This window comes from Microtus oregoni, unplaced genomic scaffold (genome assembly GCF_018167655.1).
Source record: "Microtus oregoni isolate MIOR12 unplaced genomic scaffold, Mior012 000004F_ref0000308, whole genome shotgun sequence".
Lineage (NCBI taxonomy): Eukaryota > Metazoa > Chordata > Mammalia > Rodentia > Cricetidae > Microtus > Microtus oregoni.
Window position 1 is genome coordinate 46942089 of NW_024543063.1, and position 22082 is coordinate 46964170.

At 48.4% G+C, this 22082-nt stretch overlaps 1 protein-coding gene across 1 annotated transcript; it reads right to left on the bottom strand.

The window, feature by feature from the left end:
• Positions 1-7357: 7357 nt before the first annotated feature.
• Positions 7358-13035, bottom strand: Dpep3 (dipeptidase 3). Its single transcript, XM_041650742.1, has 10 exons — positions 12758-13035; positions 12206-12332; positions 11621-11750; positions 11398-11539; positions 11038-11107; positions 10752-10928; positions 9848-9932; positions 9368-9443; positions 8880-9015; positions 7358-7600 (listed from the first exon to the last, which is right to left on the bottom strand). Exons 1-10 carry the CDS (start codon positions 13033-13035, stop codon positions 7358-7360), a joined length of 1464 nt encoding a protein of 487 aa, XP_041506676.1.
• Between the last annotated feature and the right edge of the window lie 9047 nt (positions 13036-22082).

A 22082-nucleotide genomic window follows, 5' to 3' on the forward strand; every position in this document is an offset into this window, starting at 1 on the left:
GCCGCCCCGCCCGCTCGCATTCCACCCCGCTGCGCTCACTTCCTCCATCCGCCCCCCGGGCCGCCCCTCGGGGGCGGGGAGCAGGAGGGGCTCGGGCCGGCTCCTCCCCGAGGCGGGGGGAGACAGGGTGGTGAGAGGACCCCAAGAACAGAGTACTCAGGCTGCTGGAGGGTTGGGTTCCTGTGTGACTTTGGTTCAGGGGTTGCCCTCTCTGAGCCGTAGATGAGATACTTACAAAGTGAGGGAAAGTCGTTTCCACTTAATTTAGAGGCTTTATGGCGGTAGACGGGGCGCAGGGTGCCCTGGCTCTGCGCCTTGGAGTTGATGAGTTCTCAATCACTATTCTGTTACTTAGCGGGAAGGGAAGGCAGGGCCCGCCCAGTGTCTCAGTGGCCACCCCTAACATCCCCGAGTCGCTCATCACCCTACATACACACTCGTCCGTTTCCATCATTTCTCGCTCGTGTTTCTGGTAGCCAAATCCCCGCGGACGCACAGTCTCTGCCCTCAGTCCTGCTGCTGCAGCCTCTCCTCTGGAAGGCCGCTACACCCTCGGCAGAGGTGGCACCCGCCCGGCCCTGTTTGACACTTGAGGTTAGACTAGCTATCTCATTTGAACTTGCTCCTTCACAGCCTCGCCTTCCGGCGGTTCTGCACCCCAAGCCCTTTCCTTTCTTGGTGCTAACTTCTTTCACATTCAGATAACTTATCTAGTTGCCTTTACTTCAGAATTTTTATCTTTCTGGGTTGTCCTTTCGGCCTCTTTTTCTCTCCCCTCCCTTCTTCTCTCCTATCAGAAAGCCTCAGGGCTCATCTTTCGAGTCTATCTCCATTCTTCTCCCCCTTTCTGGCTTGAACAGCCTTTAAAACGTGGGCTGATCATAGGATCCGCGCCGTCGACGGCCGCTGTCCAATCCCAGCTCTAACTCGGTGGGAGGGCCGGCCTGCTCAAGGTCTACAAGCCCGGTAGGACCCTCCCCTCTCCTGGAGCAGTCTACCCTCTAACCCTGCTCAGCTTTTCTTGGCTGCTACCCGGCCTCCATCTCCTCACCCTTCACTGCTTTCCAACAGGGCTTTTCTCTGCTCTCCGCGTGCTGCGCTCTCTGCCATAGAGATGGATCAGTGTTTAAGAGCGTTTGAAGCGCTTAGGGCAGACCCAAATTCAGTTCCCAGTATCCACCGGTATCAGGTGGCTCACGGCTGCCTGTAACTCCAGCTCCAAGGGATCTGATGCCCTCTGGCCTCCTCAAGCTCCAGCAAGCCGGAGTTCACACACACACACACACACACACCAGGCATGGTGACACTCATCTTTTCATCGTTTTGTTTGTTTTGCTTTGTTTCTAGACAGGGTTTCTCTGTGTAGCCCTGGCTGACCTGGAACTCACTTAGTAGACAAGCTGGCCTCAAACTCACAGATCTGCCTACCTCCCAAGTGCTGGGATTAAAGGCATGCGCCACCACCCAGTGACAGCAAGGGCTCTTAAATGTCCAGTCATCTTTCCAGCACCTGGTACTCACCTTTAATCTGAGCACTAGAGAGCCAGGGGCAGGTCCGCCTTGTCTACGTAGTAAGTCCCTGGGGTGGGGGTGGGGATAGAGGATTACAACAGAAACACTAACACCTGACTAACAAAAAAATCCCCAAAAACGAAATTAAACTAGAGAAAAAATAAAGTTGCATTCTCAGAACTCATCAGAATGAGGAGGAGTTTGAGGACAGCCTGGGCTACGTATAAAACCCTGTCTCAAAGAAACAAAAAGTGAATTCAAGATGTAGATCACTCGAAAAACCAAAAAAAAAAAAAAAAAAAAAGATGTAGATCACTTGGTAGAGTGCATACTACTTAAGAAGGGGGCGTAGGAAGTGGTGCCTGCTTGTAATCTCAGCACTTAAGCCAGAGGTAGAGGTCGGAGGCTCAGAAGTTCAGAGTTATCCTTGGCTACGTAAGGAGTATGAAGCCGACCTGGGAATGAGCTTCCCGAACATTATACTAAGATAAAAACACTCAACATGAGTCACATAGCATAAGATTCCACCTGTAAGAAATACCTAGAAGTTGGGTGGTGATGGTGCACACTTTTAATCCCAGCACTTGGGAGGGAGAGACAGGAGGACCTCTGTAAATTTGAGGCCAGCCTGGACTACAGAGTGAGTTCCAGGACAGGCTTCAAAGCTACAGAAAAACCCTGTCTCGACAATACAAAAAACAAACAAACAAAACCCAAACCAAACTAAAACAAAAGAAAAAAAAGAAATACCAAGAATACTCAGAGACAAAAATCAGATTGGCAGTTGAGTGGGAATGAAGGAAGGAAGCAGAGAGTAACTGTTTTTTTTCCTTTTTTTTTTAAAAAGATTATTTATTTATACAGTATCCTGCCTGTAGGCCAGAAGAGAGCCCCAGATCTCATTATAGGTGGTTGTGAGCCACCATGTGGTTGCTGGAAATTGAACTGTTCTGGAAGAGCAGGCAGTACTCTTAACCGATGAACCATCTCTCCAGCCTGAGAGTAACTGTTTAATGGTACTTTCCTCTCATCATGACTAGAATATTATGGAACTTGGTAGAAAGAATGGTCATACAACCTGTGACTATATCAAAAGTTATTGGTGGGCTGGGGAGATAGTTTAGTTGGTAAAGAGCTTGCCTTAAATATTTAGTTTAGAGTCACGCAGGCAGCAAGCCTCTGGGCACACCTGGGGGAGATTATCTACATTAGGATGGCTTCTAGTCTAGGAGGATGACGTCTTTGGTCCTGGACTACATCAGAAGAAAGCATTGCTAGGCCTGGGGGCATTCGCCTTTAATCCCCGCATTCTGGAGGCAGAGGTAGGTGAATCTCTGTGAGTTTGGGGACAACCTGGTCTACAGAGCAAGTTCCAGGATAGCCAGGACTGTTACATAGAGAAACCCTGTCTCAAACCACACACACACCCCCAAAAAAGAAGAAGAAAGCAGATTGAGTACTATCATCTAGTTTCCTGTTTCCTGACTGTAAATGCATTGTGACCAGCTCCCTCAAGTTTCTCCTGCCCCGTGACTGCTCTACCATGCTGGACTGTAGTGTACCCTGGAACTGTGAACTGAAGTAAACGATTCTTAAAATGCTTGTCAGGGATTTCCTCATAGCACGAAGGAAGTTAACAAGCATAGCTTGCAAACATGAGGACCTAAGTTTAATCCCCAGAAGCTATATTTTTTTAAAAAAAAATCTGTAAAAAAAAAAAAAGGGGGCTGGAGAGATGGCTCAGAGGTTAAGAGCATTGCCTGCTCTTCCAAAGGTCCTGAGTTCAATTCCCGGCAACCACATGGTGGCTCACAACCACCTGTAATGAGGTCTGGTGCCCTCTTCTGGGCTGCAGACATGCACACAGACAGAATATTGTATACATAATAAAAAAAAAAATTCTGGGTGGTGGTGGTGCACACCTTTAATTACAGCACTTTGAAGGCAGAGGCAGGTGGATCTTAGTGAGTTTGAGGCCAGCCTGGTTTACAGAGTGAGTTTTAGCACAAAAAAACTCCAAAGCAGGGGCTGGAGAGATGGCTCAGAGGTTAAGAGCATTGCTTGCTCTTCCGAAGGTCCTGAGTTCAATTCCCAGCAACCACATGGTGGCTCACAACCATCTGTAATGGGGTCTGGTGCCCTCTTCTGGCCTGCAGGCATACACACAGATAGAATATTGTATACATAATAAATAAATAAATATTTAAAAAAAACTCCAAAGCAATAAACAAACAAACAAACTGTGATGAGCTTTGGTCATATATAAGATATAATATAATAGCATATAATATGTAATATATTATATTAATATAACAACATATAATATGTAATATATTCATATAATTAATAATTTTTTTTAAAAAGCTGTGGGACTGGAGAGATGACTCAGCAGTTAAGAGCACTGGCTGCTCTTCCAGGGGTCCTGAGTTCAGTTGCCAGCACCCACATGACAGCTCACAACTGCCTGTAACTCCAGCTCCAGAGCATCTGACCCTCACACCAGTGAACATAAAATAATAAAATAAATTAAAAAAAAGAGAGATGCTATTTGAGACATCCAAAGCCTGCTGTAAGTGGGTTAATCTATTTTTTTTAAAGCATAGATATAAAAGGTTTTACTGTGTTGAATCCTAGGCATCTTCATTATGAGGGGTAGTTTATTAAGAAAGGGCTAGTGTGCTGTAGACGGAAGCTCACGGGCTGGGTTTTGTGGTGTGAATGAGAATGGTCCCTATAAGCTCTTATATAGTTTTTTGTTTGTTTTTGTTTTTTGTTTTTTTCAAGACGGGGTTTCTCTCTGTAGCAGTCCTGGACGTCCAGGAACTCACTCTGCAGACCAGACTGGCCTTGAACTCACAGAGATCCACCTGCCTCTGCCTCTGCAGTGCTGGGATTAAAGGGTGTGCCACCTTGCCTGCTTCAACTCATATATCCTACCTCAGCCTGAGTCTGTGCTGTCTGAGGCCTGCTACATTGCCACCAAAGGCCACACTGATGTCCAGGATCTGGGCTTCCACCCATGGCCTTCTTGGTGCCCGAGGGCTATGCTGCTGCTAGGCCCATACAGACCTGAGTAACATGTGTTGCCTCCTGGGGCCGGGGTGTTCGGGCCTGAGCTGTCTGTGGCCGTGACACAGACAGGACCCGTGTTGGTGTCCGAGGCTCCTGTAGCCGTCAATGGCAGTGTAGATGCCTGGGATCTGGGCCACACGTGGGGCTGTGGGGGCTCCATGCTGCTGTTAGGTGATCTAAGTTGACCTGCACTGCCAACTGGGACCATGGTGACATCTGAGCCCAGGTGCTGCTCACGACCATGTCTGGGTCCATGGTTCGATCACAGCAGGGGTCTGTATTGATGCCACCAGATCGTCAGGGACCTGGGCGACCACCTGGGTCCAGGTTAGTGTCTAAAGTGTCTAAAGGTTGAGCCTCTGCCAGGGCCATGCAGATCTGAGTAGCCTGCGCTGCCACCCAGGACCACAAAGCCGCCTGGGCCTAGGCTACTGCCGGGGACCATGTCTGGGTCTGTGGCTCCTATTACCACCAAAATCAGTGAAGAGAGGGCTGCGCAGACTTGGTCCTGCCCTTGCTGGCAGCAGCACTGAGGAGAGAAGGCCCTGCACTTTTCCTGTTGACCTGATAATAGAGCTGACCCTGCTGGAAGGGGCAGAGGTAAGCAGGCCTGGGGAGCCTGAGAACAGGAGGCCCGAGTCTGCCCCTGTTCGTCTGTCGTATGGTGGCATGAATGAGGAAATAAAATGTCCTCTCTCTCCTCACCCCTTGCCAACTGTGGCAGGTGAGAGAGGTGGCCCCCGGGCCATGAGAATGGAAGAACTGGACCTGCCCCACCCCTAGCAGCAGCACATGGGAGAGTGGGCATGGCATTTCACCTGGGCAGCACACCAGAGCTGACTCTGTAGCAAGGGCACAGGTAGGTTAGGCCTGTGGGCATGAGAGCAGGCGAGCTGCCCCTGCCTCCTCCCTCGTATGCCATGGAATGGCAAGGGTAAGGGAAGTATGCCCTCATCCCCACCCCTTGCCACTCATGACAGGCAGGAAAGCAATCCCGGGGGCATGAGAACAGAAGAACTGTCCCTGCCCCTCACCAACTGCAATACTCAGGACAGTCGGCCCTGCACCTCGCCTGGGCAAAAACAGTTCTTCCTGTTTTTTCTGTCCAGCGTTTCCACATTCAGGTCAGAACTGTTTTCCTATAATCATCTTGTAGAATTTTCTTTTTTTTTTTTTTTTATGAAGGGTCTTATTATGTATCCCTATGTAGCCTGGAATAGACAGGTCTGGCCTTGAATTTGTGGATGATCTTCTTGCCTTTAGGATTAGAGGCTTGAGTCACCATACGTAGACCAGGACTACATAGTGAGAGAGTCTCACTATGCAGCCCTGGCTGGCCTAGAACTTTCTATATAGACCAGACTGGCCTCAAACCTTGAAGTTACAGAGATCTGCCTGCTTCTGTTTCCTGAGTGCTGCCAGGGTGATTTTTTATATGGAGTAAAGAAAACCAGAAAGCTTGGCGGGATGGCACATACTCAAAATTCTAGTACTTGGATGGCAGAGGAAGGAGAATCACTTGAGCCCAGGAGTTCCAGGCCAGCTTAGGCAACACAGACTTGGTCTGTGGTGGTATTTGTTTGTGATCTAACAAATAAAGCTTGCCTGAAGATCAGAGTGAAGCACTAACCCACAAGTTAGCCATAGAGATCAGGCAGTGGTGGCTCACACCTCTAGTCCCAGCACTCAGGAGACTGATGGAGCTCTCTGAATTCAAGGCCATGCTGAGTCACACTAGATTGATCCAGTCTAAGAGAGAAAGAGACAGGATGTATTGACTCACACCTTTAAACCCAGCACTAGGGAGGTGGAGACAGTAGTGATTTGGCTGGGCTGAGAGAGGAATATAAAGCGGGGGGATGGGATGGGGAGTTAGGAGATGGGGCGCGCGCGCACGCACACACACACACACACACACACACACACACAAATGCACACACAGAAGTCTGAGGATTCATAGGGACAGGATTGCCCCTTTGGTCTGAGCATTGGTAGAGGTAAGAACTCTAGTGGCTGGCCGCTCTTCTCTGATCTTTTAGCTTTCACCCCTGCCTCTCCCCCTGCCCCTCTGTCCCCTTAGCTGACTCCAGGTTTTTATTATTAAGACCAATTAGAATTTGTGCTACACTGGTCTCCAAAACAAAACAAATAAACCCCTAAAACAAACAAAAATATAACCTTTCAGAGGGACCCTAATTTACCATCCCCGTGATTCTTGGTTACACTGTTGTGTGGGCTCCAGCTTTCAGGATTTGGTGAATTGTCTCTGCCTGTCTAGAGGACCACGGCTGCAGGTTCCCTCACCAAGGGTTCTTTTTTTTTTTTTTGGTTTTTCAAGACAGAGTTTCTCTGTAGCTTTGGTGCCTGTCCCGGAACTAGCTCTTGTAGACCAGGCTGGTCTCGAACTCACAGAGATCCGCCTGCCTCTGCCTCCCGAGTGCTGGGATTAAAGGCGTGCGCCACCACCGCCCGGCTTTTTTTTTTTTTTTTCGAGACAGGGTTTTTGGAGCCTGTCCTGGAACTAGCTCTTGTAGACCAGGCTCGTCTCGAACTCACAGAGATCTGCCTGCCTCTGCCTCCCGAGTGCTGGGATTAAAGGCGTGCGCCACCATCACCCGGCTTCACCAAGGGTTCTCTGACCCTAATCCCAACAATAAAGAAAGGCACTGAACACTTGGCTCAATGTTTTAAATATTTATTCTCAAAATAAACTGGGGCCTGGGCAGTGAGGAGGGGAACTTTGTGGATTTTGCCACATTGACCTGTGGCCAGATCACCAAAGCCAAAGGACGAGGGCTAGGGAGGTGACAGTAGCCATGAGGCCTGAAACGCGGCATGGGGGAGCTCCTGAGGCCCTCCGGAGGACCTGATTAGTTGGCCACTTGGTCACCTTGAAGTGTGAGTCCTGATGCTTCTCCTGGGGCTGAGACAGGATGTGCGAGTGGCAGGTGCTGCTTAGCTGCCTGTCTGGAAACTTGACCTCCACAGGGCTCTGTCCCAGGCTTCTCTCTCTCACCTGAGGGAAGGAGTCACAGTAAAACAGACACTCCCACCCCTCCCATGCTCCACTAGTGAACCACCTATCTGTGATGGCCAGTCTTTCTCCCCCCCCCCCCTTTTTTTTTATTTTTTGAGACAAGGTTTCTGTGTAGTCCTGGCTATCTTGGAACTCACTCTATAGACCAGGCTGACTTTGAACTCAAGAGACCTGCCTGCCTCTGCCTCCAAATGCTAGGGTTAAAGGCGTGTGCCACCACCACCAACTAGTGATGGCCAATCCTGATTGTTAACTTGACTATAGCTGTAATCAAGTAAAACCCAAACAACTGGGCAATCCTGTGAGAGATTTCTTCTTTCTTTCTTCACATTTTTAATGACTTAGTTATTTTTATTTTATGTGCACTGGTGTTTTGCTTGAATGTATGTCTGTGTGAGGAATCTGTGCAATCCTTTGGAATTGGAGTTACAGACAGCTGTGAGCTGCCATGTGGCTGCTGGGAACTGAACCTGTGTCCTCTGGAAGAGCAGCCAGTGCTCTTAACTGCTGAGCCACCTCTATCACCTTCAGAGATTTTCTTTTCTTTTTCAGTCTTTTTTTTTTTTAAGTTTTGGGTTTTTGTTTGTTTGTTTCTTTGTCTTTTAGTTTTTTTGAGACAGGGTTTCTCTCTGTAGCCCTGGCTATCCTGGAACTCACTCTATGGACTAGGATGACTTTGAACACAGAGATCCACCTGCCTCTGCCTGGGATTAAAGTGCTGGGATTAAAGCTGTGTGTCACTACTGCCCGGCACCAGAGATTTTTTTTTTTTTGATTGGATAATCTTAGGTAGGAAGAACCACCCCCTAAATCCTGGCCAATACCTGGTGACTGCCCGAATAAAAGAATATGGAAGGAGGAGTTTTTGCTTTTTGTCTGCTTGCCCTCACTAGCTGGAGGACTCATCTACCCTGTTGCTGAGGTATTCTTTCCCTAGGATTAGAGACTACTTCTTTGGGATTCTCGTATATATTGAAGATCAGCAGCTCTCCAGGAATCCTCTGGGACTTCAGCACTATACTGAGACTTCTGAGACAATCAAGTCTTATGTACTAAACAACTACTCCACTCTTGGCCTTTCCAACAGGAGACAGCCATTGTTGGACTACCTGGACCACAGCCTGTAAACCATGCACAAATGTCCCCACCCCACATATGTATGTATGTACGTGTGTATGTATGTGTGTGTATGCTCTACCAGTTCTGTTCCTTAGAGAGGCGTGACTAATACACCATCCTTTGCTTTTAACCCATGTACCTGTTCCACCTCTCTGAAGACGCGCAGCAGGTTTTCTCGAAGGACACCTTTCAGCTCCTGTTCACCCCAGCCCCGTCTCAGCAACTCCTCTATGAGCACTGGGTATGTAGACACGTCCTCCAGGCCCTGAGGGAACCTGTGCAGATATCCACCGTGAGACCTTGCCCCTAATCCTGGTCTAGCGCCTGCTATCCCACCAGCCCCAGGCACATAAGACCAAAATTAAGGGCCAAGTTCTTTAGATTAGTGAATGCGACTTTAGAAGTTCTTTAAAGATTGAGTTCTTGTGACCACACCCAGCCCACAACAGAGCTGGGCTGGGCAGCGGTCCTTTAACAAGATTCTTTTAGCCTAGGAGTGGGAGAGGAGATGGGGACTGGAAGACCAGAGCTTGTAGTTGAGATTTGAAGGATGAGCCGACTTTTGAATGGGGACCTAAGGCTTGAAACCTCTGTTGTTGCCTCCAGGAGTCCAGGGATAACATTCACCTTCCAGATCCATCATAGTCTCCACCAATCCCAATGAATTCAGATCCAATGACTGTCCTGATGTGGTCAAAATGATCTAGAAAGCAGAGGTGGGTAGAAGAGTTGGGAGCATTTCTAAGTGGGAAGTTGGGTCCTGGCCAGTTATCCAGTTCACATCTGGGTGACAGTGACAAGCTGAGCTGCCAGTCCCTTGAAGGTCGGCCACTACCCAGCATGTGCTGGAGTTCAGGTCAGAACTGCACAGGGCTGAGGTATGTGTGGGGGCGGGGCAGAGAGATGGCTCGGTGGGTCCCAGGTTCAATGCCCAGCACCCACACAGTGGCTCACAACTACCTGTAACTCCAGTTCCAGGGGACCTGGCATCCCCTCTAGCCTCCATTTCTCCATGGGGCACCAGGGAGACACATGGTACACAGACATACAGGCAGGGAAAATACCCAGGAACATTGTTTTAAAATTAAGAGTTGAGGTGGGACTCACCTGCCACAGTGGACACATTAGCAAGCAGATTGCACTGTAGCACCCCCATAGACAGTGTCACCATCACAATGCCACCGTTCTTTTTCTAAAGGGATAGACAAAGGGGCAATCAGGCCAGCCCCACTGTGCTTCCCTTAATGGGGGACGCTTGCAGGGCAGCAATCTAGCAGGGGCTGGAAGAATGTTTTCTCCTGGGTTTGGGGCTCCCTGGGTAAAACTGATTTGGACCTGGTTTCAAAGATGGAGAAAGGTTAGTCAACCAATAGCTTTCTTTACTCAGGGTCACAACTCTCCTCGCAGTCAGACATGATGGCACATGTAAGGCCAAGGCAGAGGTAGTATAAGGTTCAGGTAGGACAGGACAGGACAGGACTATTTATGTAAGAGACCCTACCACAAACAAACAAGACCCTTTTTTGTCCCCGTTCTTTCCTTCCTTTTTGGATTTTTGAGATAGGATTTTGCTGTGTAGCCTAGGCTGGCCTCAACTCATGGTCCTCCTACCTCAACCTCTCAAGTGCTGAGGTTGTAGGCATGTGTTATTATGTTTGGCTTTAAGACCCTCAAAATGAGTCAAATGTATTGGCACACACTTTTAATCCTAGCACCTGGGAGGCAGAGGCAGGCAGATCTCTGCAAGTTCAAGGCTATCCTGGTTTACATATCGAGTTCCAGAGTCAAATAATAAGACCCTGTCTCAAAAAATGGAAAAAGTCAGGCAGTGGCGATGTACGCCTTTTAATCCCAGCATTAGTAGGCAGAGGCAGGTGAATCTCTGTGAGTTCGAGGCCAGTCTGTCCTACAGAGCGAGTTCTAGGCAGCTAAAGCCATCTTGGTCTACAGGGTGAGTTTCTCAGATGAAGTGTACTTAGTCCTGGGTTTGAGGGCCCAGTTGGCTACTCACCAGAAGATACAGGATGTCATCAGGAACATTCAGCAAATTGTCGCAAACAGCTCTAGCCGCTGAGTGGGAGAAGATCACAGGAGCCCGAGACACCTCCAGGGTCCGCATCACTAAGGTGTCTGAGCCGTGGGACAAGTCAATCATCATGCCCAGGCGGTTCATTTCTTCTACTACTTTCTGCAGGGACAATTGGATTTGGGAGGGAACAGAGGGTGTCAGGGAGCAAAGGTGTGTACAAGGATCTGCAGGAAACACACAGGGTAGGGTATGGTACAAGAATCCTCACCTCACCAAAGCTGGTCAATCCACTGATGTTGGTATAGAAGTGGTGTCTGAATTTCGTGGCGCTCTCTGCCCTGCAAGACAGACAAGAGAAAGCAATTCTTGCTGGCTATAGCTTGGCTATCAGTGACTGGGGGCGGGGGCTCTGCTTATCCATCCTACATGTAGAACAGATGAGGACCAGGGCTGGCTAACTGGTGGAAGTGTGAGGGACCTGCTGGGAGACCTGCCTCTCCCTCACCCCTCCACCTCCCCTCCCCTCCCGGACCACTTTATAGTCATTTCTTTTGCCAGGTCCATGCCACGGAGAGAAGTTTCCTCACCACACTGTCTGCCATGCCACAGGGCCAGGCACCATGCTCACCAGGGTGTGCTGCAGGTGAAGGTAAGTGTCAGGTAACGCACTCCTAGCTCGTAGAAACTGCGCAACACAGAGAGGCTGCTGTCCAGTGAGTGACCGCCCTCGACGCCGATGAGGCAGGCCAGCTTCTGAGTGTTATTCAGACCTAGAAGACGGTGACGAGTCAAACAACCACATCCCAAGAAAAGAGCCAGTGGCGTCGGTCCCAGGCTGTGCCCCAGTTCACCTTCAGCTGAGGTCACAAGCTCCAGCTCGGGGTAAGCAGCGCACATTCGGCGAATGAGGTCTATCTGTTCCAGGGCAAGGCGCACGGCATCCCGGTCCTGGGTTTCGCATGGGATGTAGGCTGACCAGAACTAGAGGGAGGTCCAGAGGTCCACGATCAAGCCAATATGATCTCTTAGGCCCCCCATTTCTGCCTCAGCCCCCATAGCACCCATGTAAGTCAACGGTTCCCCATAGTGTCAGGACTCAGGACGACTGAGCTTGGCAGCCAGCAAACAAGCTGTGGACTAATGACATAGCTGTTGTCTGTCCATGACCCCGTGTGAATGTCCCAGGCAAGGCTACCCTATCTTTTGTGGTTCTAGCAACCTCAACCTCCACACTCTCCAGGGATTTTCTGGTTCTTTTCTATGTATTCCCCTGAACCTGAGCATCTGTGCGGCTCATCTGTGTTGGTCCTCCACGGCCTCATACATTCTTGTATTTGCATGACGGTGTACTGTATGCCCCAAATACCTAGCCGTCTACGGCCTGGCCTACTCAGGTTTCTGTGTCCCCAACGCCCCCATTCTTCTGGCACGGTTACCTGGGCGCCCACAAGGCCTTCTCTAAGCCTATCCAGGCTGGTCTGGCTGTAGGTGAAATTGCGTAGATTCACATCCTGCAGCTTATTCTGGAAGAGTTCTCTCAGGCGCAGAGGCAGGTCGTTATGGCTGGAGATGCGGTCAGTGTGAGAACACGGTCTCCAGGTCAGAAGCTTCAGCCCGGGTCTTGTTTCTCCCCGTCCCTCACCGGGCCCCACCCCCTGCACGCCGAGCTGGAAAGCTTTTCCACCGGCAAGGGCGCCAAAGGGAGAAGGGGCACCCATGAACGACAGAAGGGAAAGGATATCCAGCTAAGGTGCTAGGGGGCCTCATCAATAGTCCAGGGGTAAGCTTAGACCTCTCTTTTGGTTTTTTGAGACAGGGTTTCTGTGTGAAACAGTCCTGGCTGTCCTGCAACTCGCTCTGTAACTAGGCTGGCCTAAAACTCACAGAGATCCGCCTGCCTCTGCCTCCCGAGTGCTGGGATTAAAAGCGTGCGCCACCACCTCCCAGCAAGCTTAGCCCTCTTCGGTCCCACCCCCGCACATACGCACCCGTCCACAAGCGGGAAGTCTCTCATCAGGGCCAGCGCTAGCTCTCGAAGACGAGGGTCACTGGTCACGCCAGGTGTGGCGGAGGCATTGAAAGTGTCCGGAGTGGCATTGGCACTGGAGGTCGCCAGTGTGGTCGAAAAGCTGGAGATGCTCTGAGTGGTCGGGATGCAGGTTACCCAGAGAGGCGGAACTACAAGTAGCACCTCCAGCAGGAACAGCCAGGGCCCCAGAGGCCGCAGGCCGAGCGCGCGGGAACCCTCAAGACCCGAGGGCTGCATGTTGCTCAGACTTGGTCACAAAAGCCTGAGAAGGGCTGGGATAGGGCAGAGGGTGTCAATGGGGTTCTGACCTTCGATTCAGGGTACCTAGGACGCGGCCTCGCTTGGAAAAGCTTGCAGTTGCATGGCTGTGCAACGGACGCTCTGGAACTTTCCACCCCTAGAAGCGCAGTGCAGCCGCTAGAGGGCACCACCGCCCTTCCGCTCCCCCAAGTAGAAGGGCGCCCCCTTGGGCCTGGCGGGTCTCTGCTCGCAGCATCCATCTACTCGCTCACTGCTTCTGGTTTCTGGCTGAGCTGAAGGAGGAGGGAGACTAGTGGGGAGCAAGGGGGGGGGGGAGGACACACGAGAAATCTAACTAATCTCACCCTATAGCCGTTACGTAAATGTGTTAGCGCCCAAATGTGCCTTATCCTCAATGGGGTCAAATATCTTGCCAAGTTCGCTTAGAGTAGTTAATTAGATCTGTGTGGGTTTTGTTAGGTTTTAGTCTTGTTTTTGTGGCGGGGTCTCGCTGTGTTGCTGGGACTAGCCTGGAGCTCCTGAGCTCAAGCTGTCGACAGTATGAGTACTGTCATCTAGGGAGTACATCGCCACTAACAGAAAAAAGTATTGTCTAGCCAAGTGTAAAATCCCGGCGATCAGAAGGTAAAGGCAGGGCTGTGAGTTTGAAGCCAATTTGGGCGATATAGCAATATCCTGCATCAGAAAAAAAAATCATGCATAGTAGCTCACGCACATAATCCCAGCATTTGGAAGACTGAGGCATGAGGGTTTCAGAACACTCAAGGCCAACCTGGGCTACACAGCATCCTAGGCCAGCCTGAACTAAAGAGTAAGACCTTGTCTCAAACCAGGCAACCAACAAACTAAAGTATGATTCTCCGTTGAGAAACCTGCGCCCGCATTTGAGTGTAGTTAGCTTTTCCTAAACATCTCTCTCCCTCCTGAAACACCTCTTCCAAGATACACTAAAATGGTTTCTTACTAAATTTCTAGGGTTCGAGAGGTGGCTCAGTGGTTAAGAGCACCGTCTTCTCTTCTAGAGGTCCTGAGTTCAATTCTCAGCAGCCATATGGCAGCTCACAACCATCAATAATGGATCGGATGCCCTCTTCTGGTGAGCAGACTTACATTCAAACAAATCATTCATAAAGTCCATAAACAAAATAATAATAATAAATTTCTGCTGTTCTCATAAAGAAGACGAAGGACATCGAGATGGCTCTGAGTACAAGCACTTGCTATGCCAGCCAGACTACCTGAGTTCTATGCGCATATCTCATTTTTAAAAAATAAAGAGTTAGATGCAGTGGCATGTGTCTGTAACCCCAGCACCCCTGCAGGGAAGAAAGACCCTGCCTCAGTAAGGAGGAAGTTGTCCTCTGATCTCAATAGGAATGTCATGGTAGGTAGTCACTGCTGCCTTTCTTTCACACACATACTAATAATAAAATAATTTTTACAAACGGAGATGAAAAAGCTGAGTAAAACAAAGATGGCAGTTCAGAGGTAGAGCGAGTGCCTAACAAGTATGATGGCCTAGGCTTAACCCCACTACCATATTTAAGTAGATATGGACATAAAAAAAAAAACAAACACTTTCTGTGGGCAGTGGTGGCACACAGAAGGGAGGCAGAGGCAGGCAGATCTCTGTGAGTTCAGGGTTAGCCTGGTCTACAAAGAGAGTTCCAGGACATCAGGCCTACACAGAGAAACCCTGTCTCAAAAAGAAAAAAACCAAAATGAAACAAATTAAATTAAAAACAAATTAAAATGAAATTAATTAAATTAATTTAAAATAAATTAAAAACAAAACAAAATAAAAACCTATCTTCTTAGCCAGGTATAGTGGCACATGTCTTTAATCCCAGCACCAATGAAGCAGAGGTGAGCAGATCTCTGAGACAGGCTAGCCTGAGTCTACACAGTGAGTTCCAGGCTAGCCAGGGATGCAGAGGGAGAACCTATCTTAAAAAAAATCTTCTCTCTCTCTACGGACGTTGTGGAGACAAAGACGCACATTCAACACTATGGGAACCCTGATAAACATGTTCTCTGTTTTGAGCTGGAAGATGACGAACGCATCCTCGGAGGCTGGATGATTCAGAATTAGTGTCCCTAGGCATGCTGCAATCATGTTTATTAAGCAATTCCTTTTTCTATTCTTCTCTCATACATTACATGCCGACTGCAATTTCCTCTCCCTCCACTCTTCCCAGTCTCCCTATCCCCCACCCTCCCTCTCCCCCAGATCCACTCCTCTGTTTCCTTTCAGAGAAGAGCAGACCTTTCAGGGATATCAAGTGAACATGGCATAACAATTTACAATAAGAACAGGCACAAACCCTCATATCAAGGCTGGACCAGGCAATCCAGTAGGAGGAAAAGGTAAAAGAGTCAGAGACACTCTACTCCCACTGTGGGAGTCCCACAAGAATAACATATGTACGGAGGAGCTATCTCAGACCCATACAAGCTCCATGATTGCCGGTTCAGTCTCCATGAGCTCCTATGAGCCCCGCTTAGTTGATTCTGTGTGTCGTGTTCTCATGGTGTCCTCAGCCCCTCTGGTTTCTACAGTCCTTCACCACGACCACCCCCTGAACTCCTCCTGAAGTCTGGCTGTGGGTTTCTGCATCTGCTAAGTAACGGCTTCTTAACTTGCCTTATCTCTGCTGAAGGACACAAATCGTGATGCTAGGGCTTGAACCGGAAGCAATCAATGCTGGAATCACATTACTAAGAGTCCTCGCCATGGGGCCACTCAGCAGACACCGAGAGGAGGAGGAAAGTGGGGTGTCTTTCCTGTCGTTCCTGTTCCTCTCCTACCCTCAAGAGCAGCAGGTGGCTCTACTTGCCAGTTTCTTTTGACTGTCACAGACCCGCCTTGTCATTAGAGCATCTCCACCTGCAGGGCAGACTTAGAGCCTCATAACAAGGATATGCTGGTACATGCCTGTAATCCCAATACTCAGGAGGCTGAGGCAGGAGGATTGTCACAAGTCTGAGGATAGCCTAGGTTACATAGCAACATTATCTCAGAAAAAAAAAAACAACCAAAATAACAATTAAAAAAATTATGGCCGGGTGGTGGTGGCGCACGCCTTTAATCCCAGCACTCGGGAGGCAGAGGCAGGTGGATCTCTGGGAGTTCGAGGCCAGCCTGGTCTAGAAGAGCTAGTTCCAGGACAGGAATCAAAAAAGCTACAGAGAAACCCTGTCTCGAAAATCAAAAAAAAAAAAAAAAAAAAAAAAAAGAAAGAAAAAGAAAAGAAAAAAGAAAAAAATTATGTCCCCAGCACCATACGGCCCCGTAAGTGTCTAGTTCCCACCAGCACCCCGCCTTTTCCTTTTTGTCTACAATCTAGAAAGGTGAATACAGCTTTCAAAATTCACCTTGGAGCTCATCTCAGTGTCACCTTGGTGCCTTTGCAGCAACTCTGTGATTTGTTCCCTCCACTTTAACTGCCAAGAGCAGCTGGGCAACAGTAGTTCATGCCGATAATCCCGACTATTGAAAGCCTGGGGTGGGAAAAGTGTCTTGAATTAGAGGGCGTTCTGTACTACACAATGACCCTAGTCCAACCTAGGCTATAGTCCTTGCCTCAAAGTAAACAAAGCCTAAGCAATAAATAAATAAATAATTAAAAATAAAAGCAACACTATTAGAACTTACTCAATGACAACTCAGAATAAAGTAAAAAAAAAATGGAGCCTAAGGAAAAAAGAACTTCATCCTAACAGGCTGCACAGGCTGTTACGCGAGTGTAGGAGAGGCAGGACTGACGCTAGCCCATTAGCCAACCCCATCCATCTATCTGTTTATTGAACAAGGGTTTATTATGCCATCTAGTGCGCCTCAAGTCACTCAGAAACTAAAAGATGAGACAGACTGGACTTGATGGAGTACACCTGCAATGTCAGAACTCCAGAGGCAGAAGCAAGATGATCCTAGCACATTTGAGGCTAGCCTAGTCTATATACTGGATATCCCAAGCTATCCAGGGATACATATCAAGACTTTGTCTTTAAAAAAAAAAATTAGGAGCCGGGCGGTGGTGGCACATGCCTTTACTCCCAGCACTCATGAGGCAGAGGCAGGCAGATCTCTGTGAGTTTGGGGTCAGCCTGGTCTACAGAGTGAGTTCCAGGACAGTCAGGGGTATTACGTAGAGAAACCCTGTCTCGAAAAAAAATAGACTGATCAAAATAAGTAATAGAATATGCAGGTATCTGTGATGGGAATTGTAGCTTAGTAACAGAGTACTTGACGGGCATGTGCAAGACTCTGAGCGTGACCTTCAACAGCAAGGCCTCCCACACACTACAACTTCCGATAATTGCTAGAACAAAGCTCTGTGTGGGGGCCATGCCTATATTCCCAGCACTTGCTTAGATGATGAAAGGAGCACTGAGAGCTCAAGGCCAGACTGGACTCCATAGTGAACTGTGTGCAAACCGGAGCCATGTCGCCCTGCCTGGAAGAAAGAGAAATAAGTGATGTTCTGTTGACAAAGTACTAAGGGAAGGCTTCAGTGGAGAAGGTAGCGAGGGAGTCTTGGGAGCTGGAGTGAAAACTTTCCTGGAGGAGACAGCATGTGTAAATATTGTGAGACAGACATGAGGCCAACCTGTTCCAGCAGCAGTGAGGAAAGATACAGGGGAGCAAATGCTGTGACTGGAGTAGGTGTTCACGGGCAGGCTACAGGCTTTGGCAGCTGTGGTGAGGAGAGCTGCTTTTGGCTTCGGTCTGAAGGGGACTTATAGGAGGAACCTGAACAAGACAGTTAGGACATCTGATATAGAAGCTGAAAAGGGTACTCTGGCTGCCGCAAGCTAGGTAAAGCAATGAGTGCGAACAGAGAAATGTCTCCCAGAGGTGAAGTGGACAGCTGATCCTAAGGAAGGGGAGGGAGGGCTATCAGCAGAGAAGGAACAGCATAGAGGTGGGTTGTATTTCAGGAAATACCCACATCAGCCACCTGGAACAGGAAGCAGCTACTATAAGCAACTCACCATCTTTAGTACTAGTCAGCCTGTCCTGGAGACAGCACACCCGGCTTTAGGAGCAGCAAGACGGATGCTTCTTCCTCAGGCAATACCACCAAGTTCCTCCAACAAAGCTAGGGGATGGAGATACAGGCCTGGGCTCCTAGAGTCTTCTCAATGGAAGTCTCTGTTAGCCCAACACAGGGCTTCTGATAATCTGTGTGAAGACCAATGTGGGGTCACTGGAGAGACCCAACAGTTTGACAGTTCTGAGACAAGAGACAAAAACAAAACAAACTCACTTAGGACTCTTGAGAGGAACTAGGGAGATGACTTGTTCTTGCAGCAGGTCTGGGTTTAGTTCCCAGCACCCATACAGTGGCTCACAACCATCATCATTCCAGTTCCAGGGATCTGATGAGGATAGCTGACATATGCATGGTGCACATACATACACAAAGGCAAAACTCTTACACATAAAATAAGTAGGTGCTGGAGAGAGAACTGGCCGCTCTTCCAGAGGAACTAGGTTCAATTCCCAGAACCCACATGGCAGCTGACAATAAATAATTTTAAAATGAATGCTAGATCCTAGCACTCATGCCGGTTTTGAACCTGAAGGCCCGGAAATACACAGTTAAAAGCTTCTAGTAGCTGGCTCCATTGGTGCATGTCTGTAGTCGCCACTTAGGAGGCTGAGGCAGGAGGATTCCTCACGCCACAACCTGAAGGACAGGTTAAGTAATAAAGGATTTCCACACCTCTAAACAAACAGGTAAATAAAAACTTCCCCAAATTAGTTGTGTATAGGAAATAGGGAACAGAGGAACACACTAAATCACACTGTAGGATGCAATCAGTAAACTCAAAAACACGGAAAATGGGGTGAGAGGAGTTGAGGGAGGGGAAACTGTGATAGAATATATGACGAAAAAATATTTCCAATAAAAATTTAAAAGACAACAAAACAAAAAACAGAAAACACCAAGGACAAAACCAGTATTCTCTTTTAATGTCAGTTTCATCCTGGGTGTGGTGGTGCCTGCCTTTAGTCCCCACATTCCACAGAGTAGGCAGAGACAAATGGATCTCTGTGAGTTAGAGGCCAGCACGGTCTACATAGAGTTCTAGGCCAGCTGGGGCTGTATCGTGAGACCCTGTCTCAAAAAACAAAACAAAGCCAATTGCAAGGAATTACTAATTTTTTGAAGGGGGAAGACCCACCTACAGATTAAGTCATAACAACTGCATACAATATGAAATATCTTTAGAACACTAAGATTCAAATAATCAACTATAAAAATTGGGCAATTGCCTGGTGGTGGTGGCGCACGCCTTTAATCCCAGCACTTGGGAGGCAGAGGCAGGCAGATCTCTGTGAGTTCGAGACCAGCCTGATCTACAAGAGCTAGTTCCAGGACAGGAACCAAAACCACAGAGAAACCCTGTCTTGAAAAACCAAAAAAAAAAAAAATTGGGCAATCATGGATATTTGAACTTGATAGTTTAGAATAATAATGATGTTCTATGAAGCCTGGCATAGTGACACACATCTGTAATCCCAGCACTTGGGAGACTGAGGCAGAATTGTAGTGAGTTTGAGATCAGATTGGGGTACATAGTAATTTCTGGGATACATAGTCTGTATCAATCAACCAACCAACCAATCAATCAATAAACAAACAAGGGCTGGATGGTGGTGGCACAAACCTTTATTCCCAGCACTTGGGAGGCAGAGGCAGTTGGATCTCTGTGAGTTCGAGGCCAACCTGGTTTACAAGAGCCAGGACAGGTTCCAAAGTTACAGAGAAACCCTGTCTCGAAAAACAAACAAACAAAAAACAAAAACAAAAAAATACCCAAGCAAACAAATAAATAAAGGTACCCAGCACTTGGGATGCAGAAGCAGGTGGATCTCTGTGAGTTCAAGGCCAGCCTGGTCTAGAAAGCGAGTTCCAGGACAGCCAGAGCTACATAGAAAAAAGTCCTCACCCCACAGTGACAAACCACCTCTGACAAGGCCAAACCTTCTAACCCTTTTGGAACAGTTCTACTAAATGAAGACCAAGCATTCAGATATATGAGCCTGTGGGGGGCACTGTTGTTTTTGTGTTGTTTTGTTTTGACCACTGCCAGGCTATAGGGGCCACCCCTGCCCCCTTCCAGAGAGGGTTTTTCTTGTAGCCTTGGCTCTCCTGGAACTCACTCTGTAGACAAGGATGTCGGCAAACTCAAGAGATCCACCAGCCTCTGTCTCCCAAGTATTAGGATTAAAGATGTGCACCACCACCACCTGACTAGAGCTATCATTCTTATTCAAATCGCCACAGCCTGGTCCCATTTAGGGACCAGTTATTCTTGTTCAATATTGAGGGCAAACGACATTCCATCTCTAGGCAAGTGTTTATTTGGAAAGCCCTCATCTTCATTAATTTAGCCCTTTCTTTGGTATATAAAGTCTTCTCATCAGACTTTTTTTAAAAAAAAATTCTTTAAGACAATTTCCCTATGTAACCCAGCTAACCTACAACATCTCCATGTAGATAAGGCTGGTTCCAAACTGTGGCAATCCTCCTGCCTCTCCTTCCCAAGAGCTAAGATTAGAGACACAAACCCCATGTCTGGCCAGACCCTTTCTTGATGAGACTCGACAAAAACAATGTACTTTATTGCCCAGTGATGAATGGAAGAGCTTGGGGAAGGCTGTTGAAACCTTCAGGGACTTTCCTGACCTGTCCCGGAAAACACACGCTGACCCTCTGCTGCCTGTAAGTGTAAGCCGCTGAGTGTTAGAGAAAGGGATACACAGGACGTAGGACTTGTGGAGGGGAAGTCATGTTGGGAATGGAGGAGTAAGGAGAAGGTATCTTCCCTGGTGCTGGAGCACATACTTTAATCCCAGCCCTTGGGAGGCAGAGGCAGGAAGCCCTATATTAAAAAAAAAAAAAAAGGAAAACGGTGTCTCAGGAAGTTGGAGCAATGTGTGAGAGGTAATCTTTGATTTGGGGTGTGGTGACACATGCCTTTAATCATAAGGAAAAGTCCTCTTCAACTCTGTGAGTCTGAGGTCAAACCTGGTCTACAGAGCTAGTTCTAGGGGAGCCAGAGTTACACCATGAAACCCTGTCTTGCAAAAAAAAAAAAGAATCTTATTTTAAAATGAGGTGAGGTAGAGAGATGGCTCCACACTTAAGAAAACTTGTTGCCCGGCTCAGAAGACCCAGGTAATACACTGGGTATGGCCTCAAATTACCTGTAAGCCCAGTGATGTGAGGGCAGAAGACAGAGGATTGCTGGGGCCTTGAGGTTGCCAACCTAGCTAAAAAGAACCTCTAGGTTCAATTTGAAACCAGGCCTCACAGGTAGAAAATAATAGGGTAGGACATGGGTTGCCCTCCTCTGGCATTGGCCTCTGTGCCTGCCCAGGCAAATGCACCCACAAACTCAACTACACAACACAAATAAATATGAGAGAGAGAGAGAGAGAGAGAGAGAGAGAGAGAGAGAGAGATATCAAGGTCAATTACAGTTACAGCTCTCAAAGATAATGTCTCAAAAAAGAAAACAGCATACTTTTCAGTATGCTAAAACAGGGCTACTGTTGAGTGTGGCTGGAATGAACGGATCCCAAGAGGGGCAGCCAACCACGATGGGAGGAGTTCTTAACAAATTTATCTTACACCGCTTTTCCAAACATACTCATTACAGCCCAGAAACAGCAGGCTTTTAGAAATCCTTCTCATTTGTGGGAGGAGAAACTAAGGGGGTCTCAGCTGTAGCTAGCTCGAGGGTCTACCGTTCTTTATGGAGATGGGCCACACACGCAGGCCTCACACAGCTGCCACTGGCTCCCCAAAAGCCAAGTGCTCTTACAGAAGCCCCCTCCAAGACGACCCACGGCAGTGACAGGCAAGGCTGTGTCTGGGATGCCAAGAGACAGGAAGGGGCCTGAGAGGAAGGGCTCTGCAGCACAGAGGACAGAGCAGAAGGGACTGATCAGTTCTGGTTTTCTCTGCAGCACCCATGCCTCCTGCAGCCCCCCTTCCCCCGGATAC

What these genes read in the sequence shown, in the direction of transcription:
- Dpep3 (XM_041650742.1), bottom strand. Translation starts at nt 13,035, where the DNA reads ATGCAGCCCTCGGGTCTTGAGGGTTCCCGCGCGCTCGGCCTGCGGCCT. An exon ending in TTCACCTGCAGCACACCCTG is followed by an intron (nt 11,108 to 11,397) that starts GTGAGCATGGTG and finishes TCTGTCTTGCAG; the next exon opens with GGCAGAGAGCGCCACGAAAT. An exon ending in TCTTCAGAGAGGTGGAACAG is followed by an intron (nt 7,601 to 8,879) that starts GTACATGGGTTA and finishes TCCTTCCCTCAG; the next exon opens with GTGAGAGAGAGAAGCCTGGG.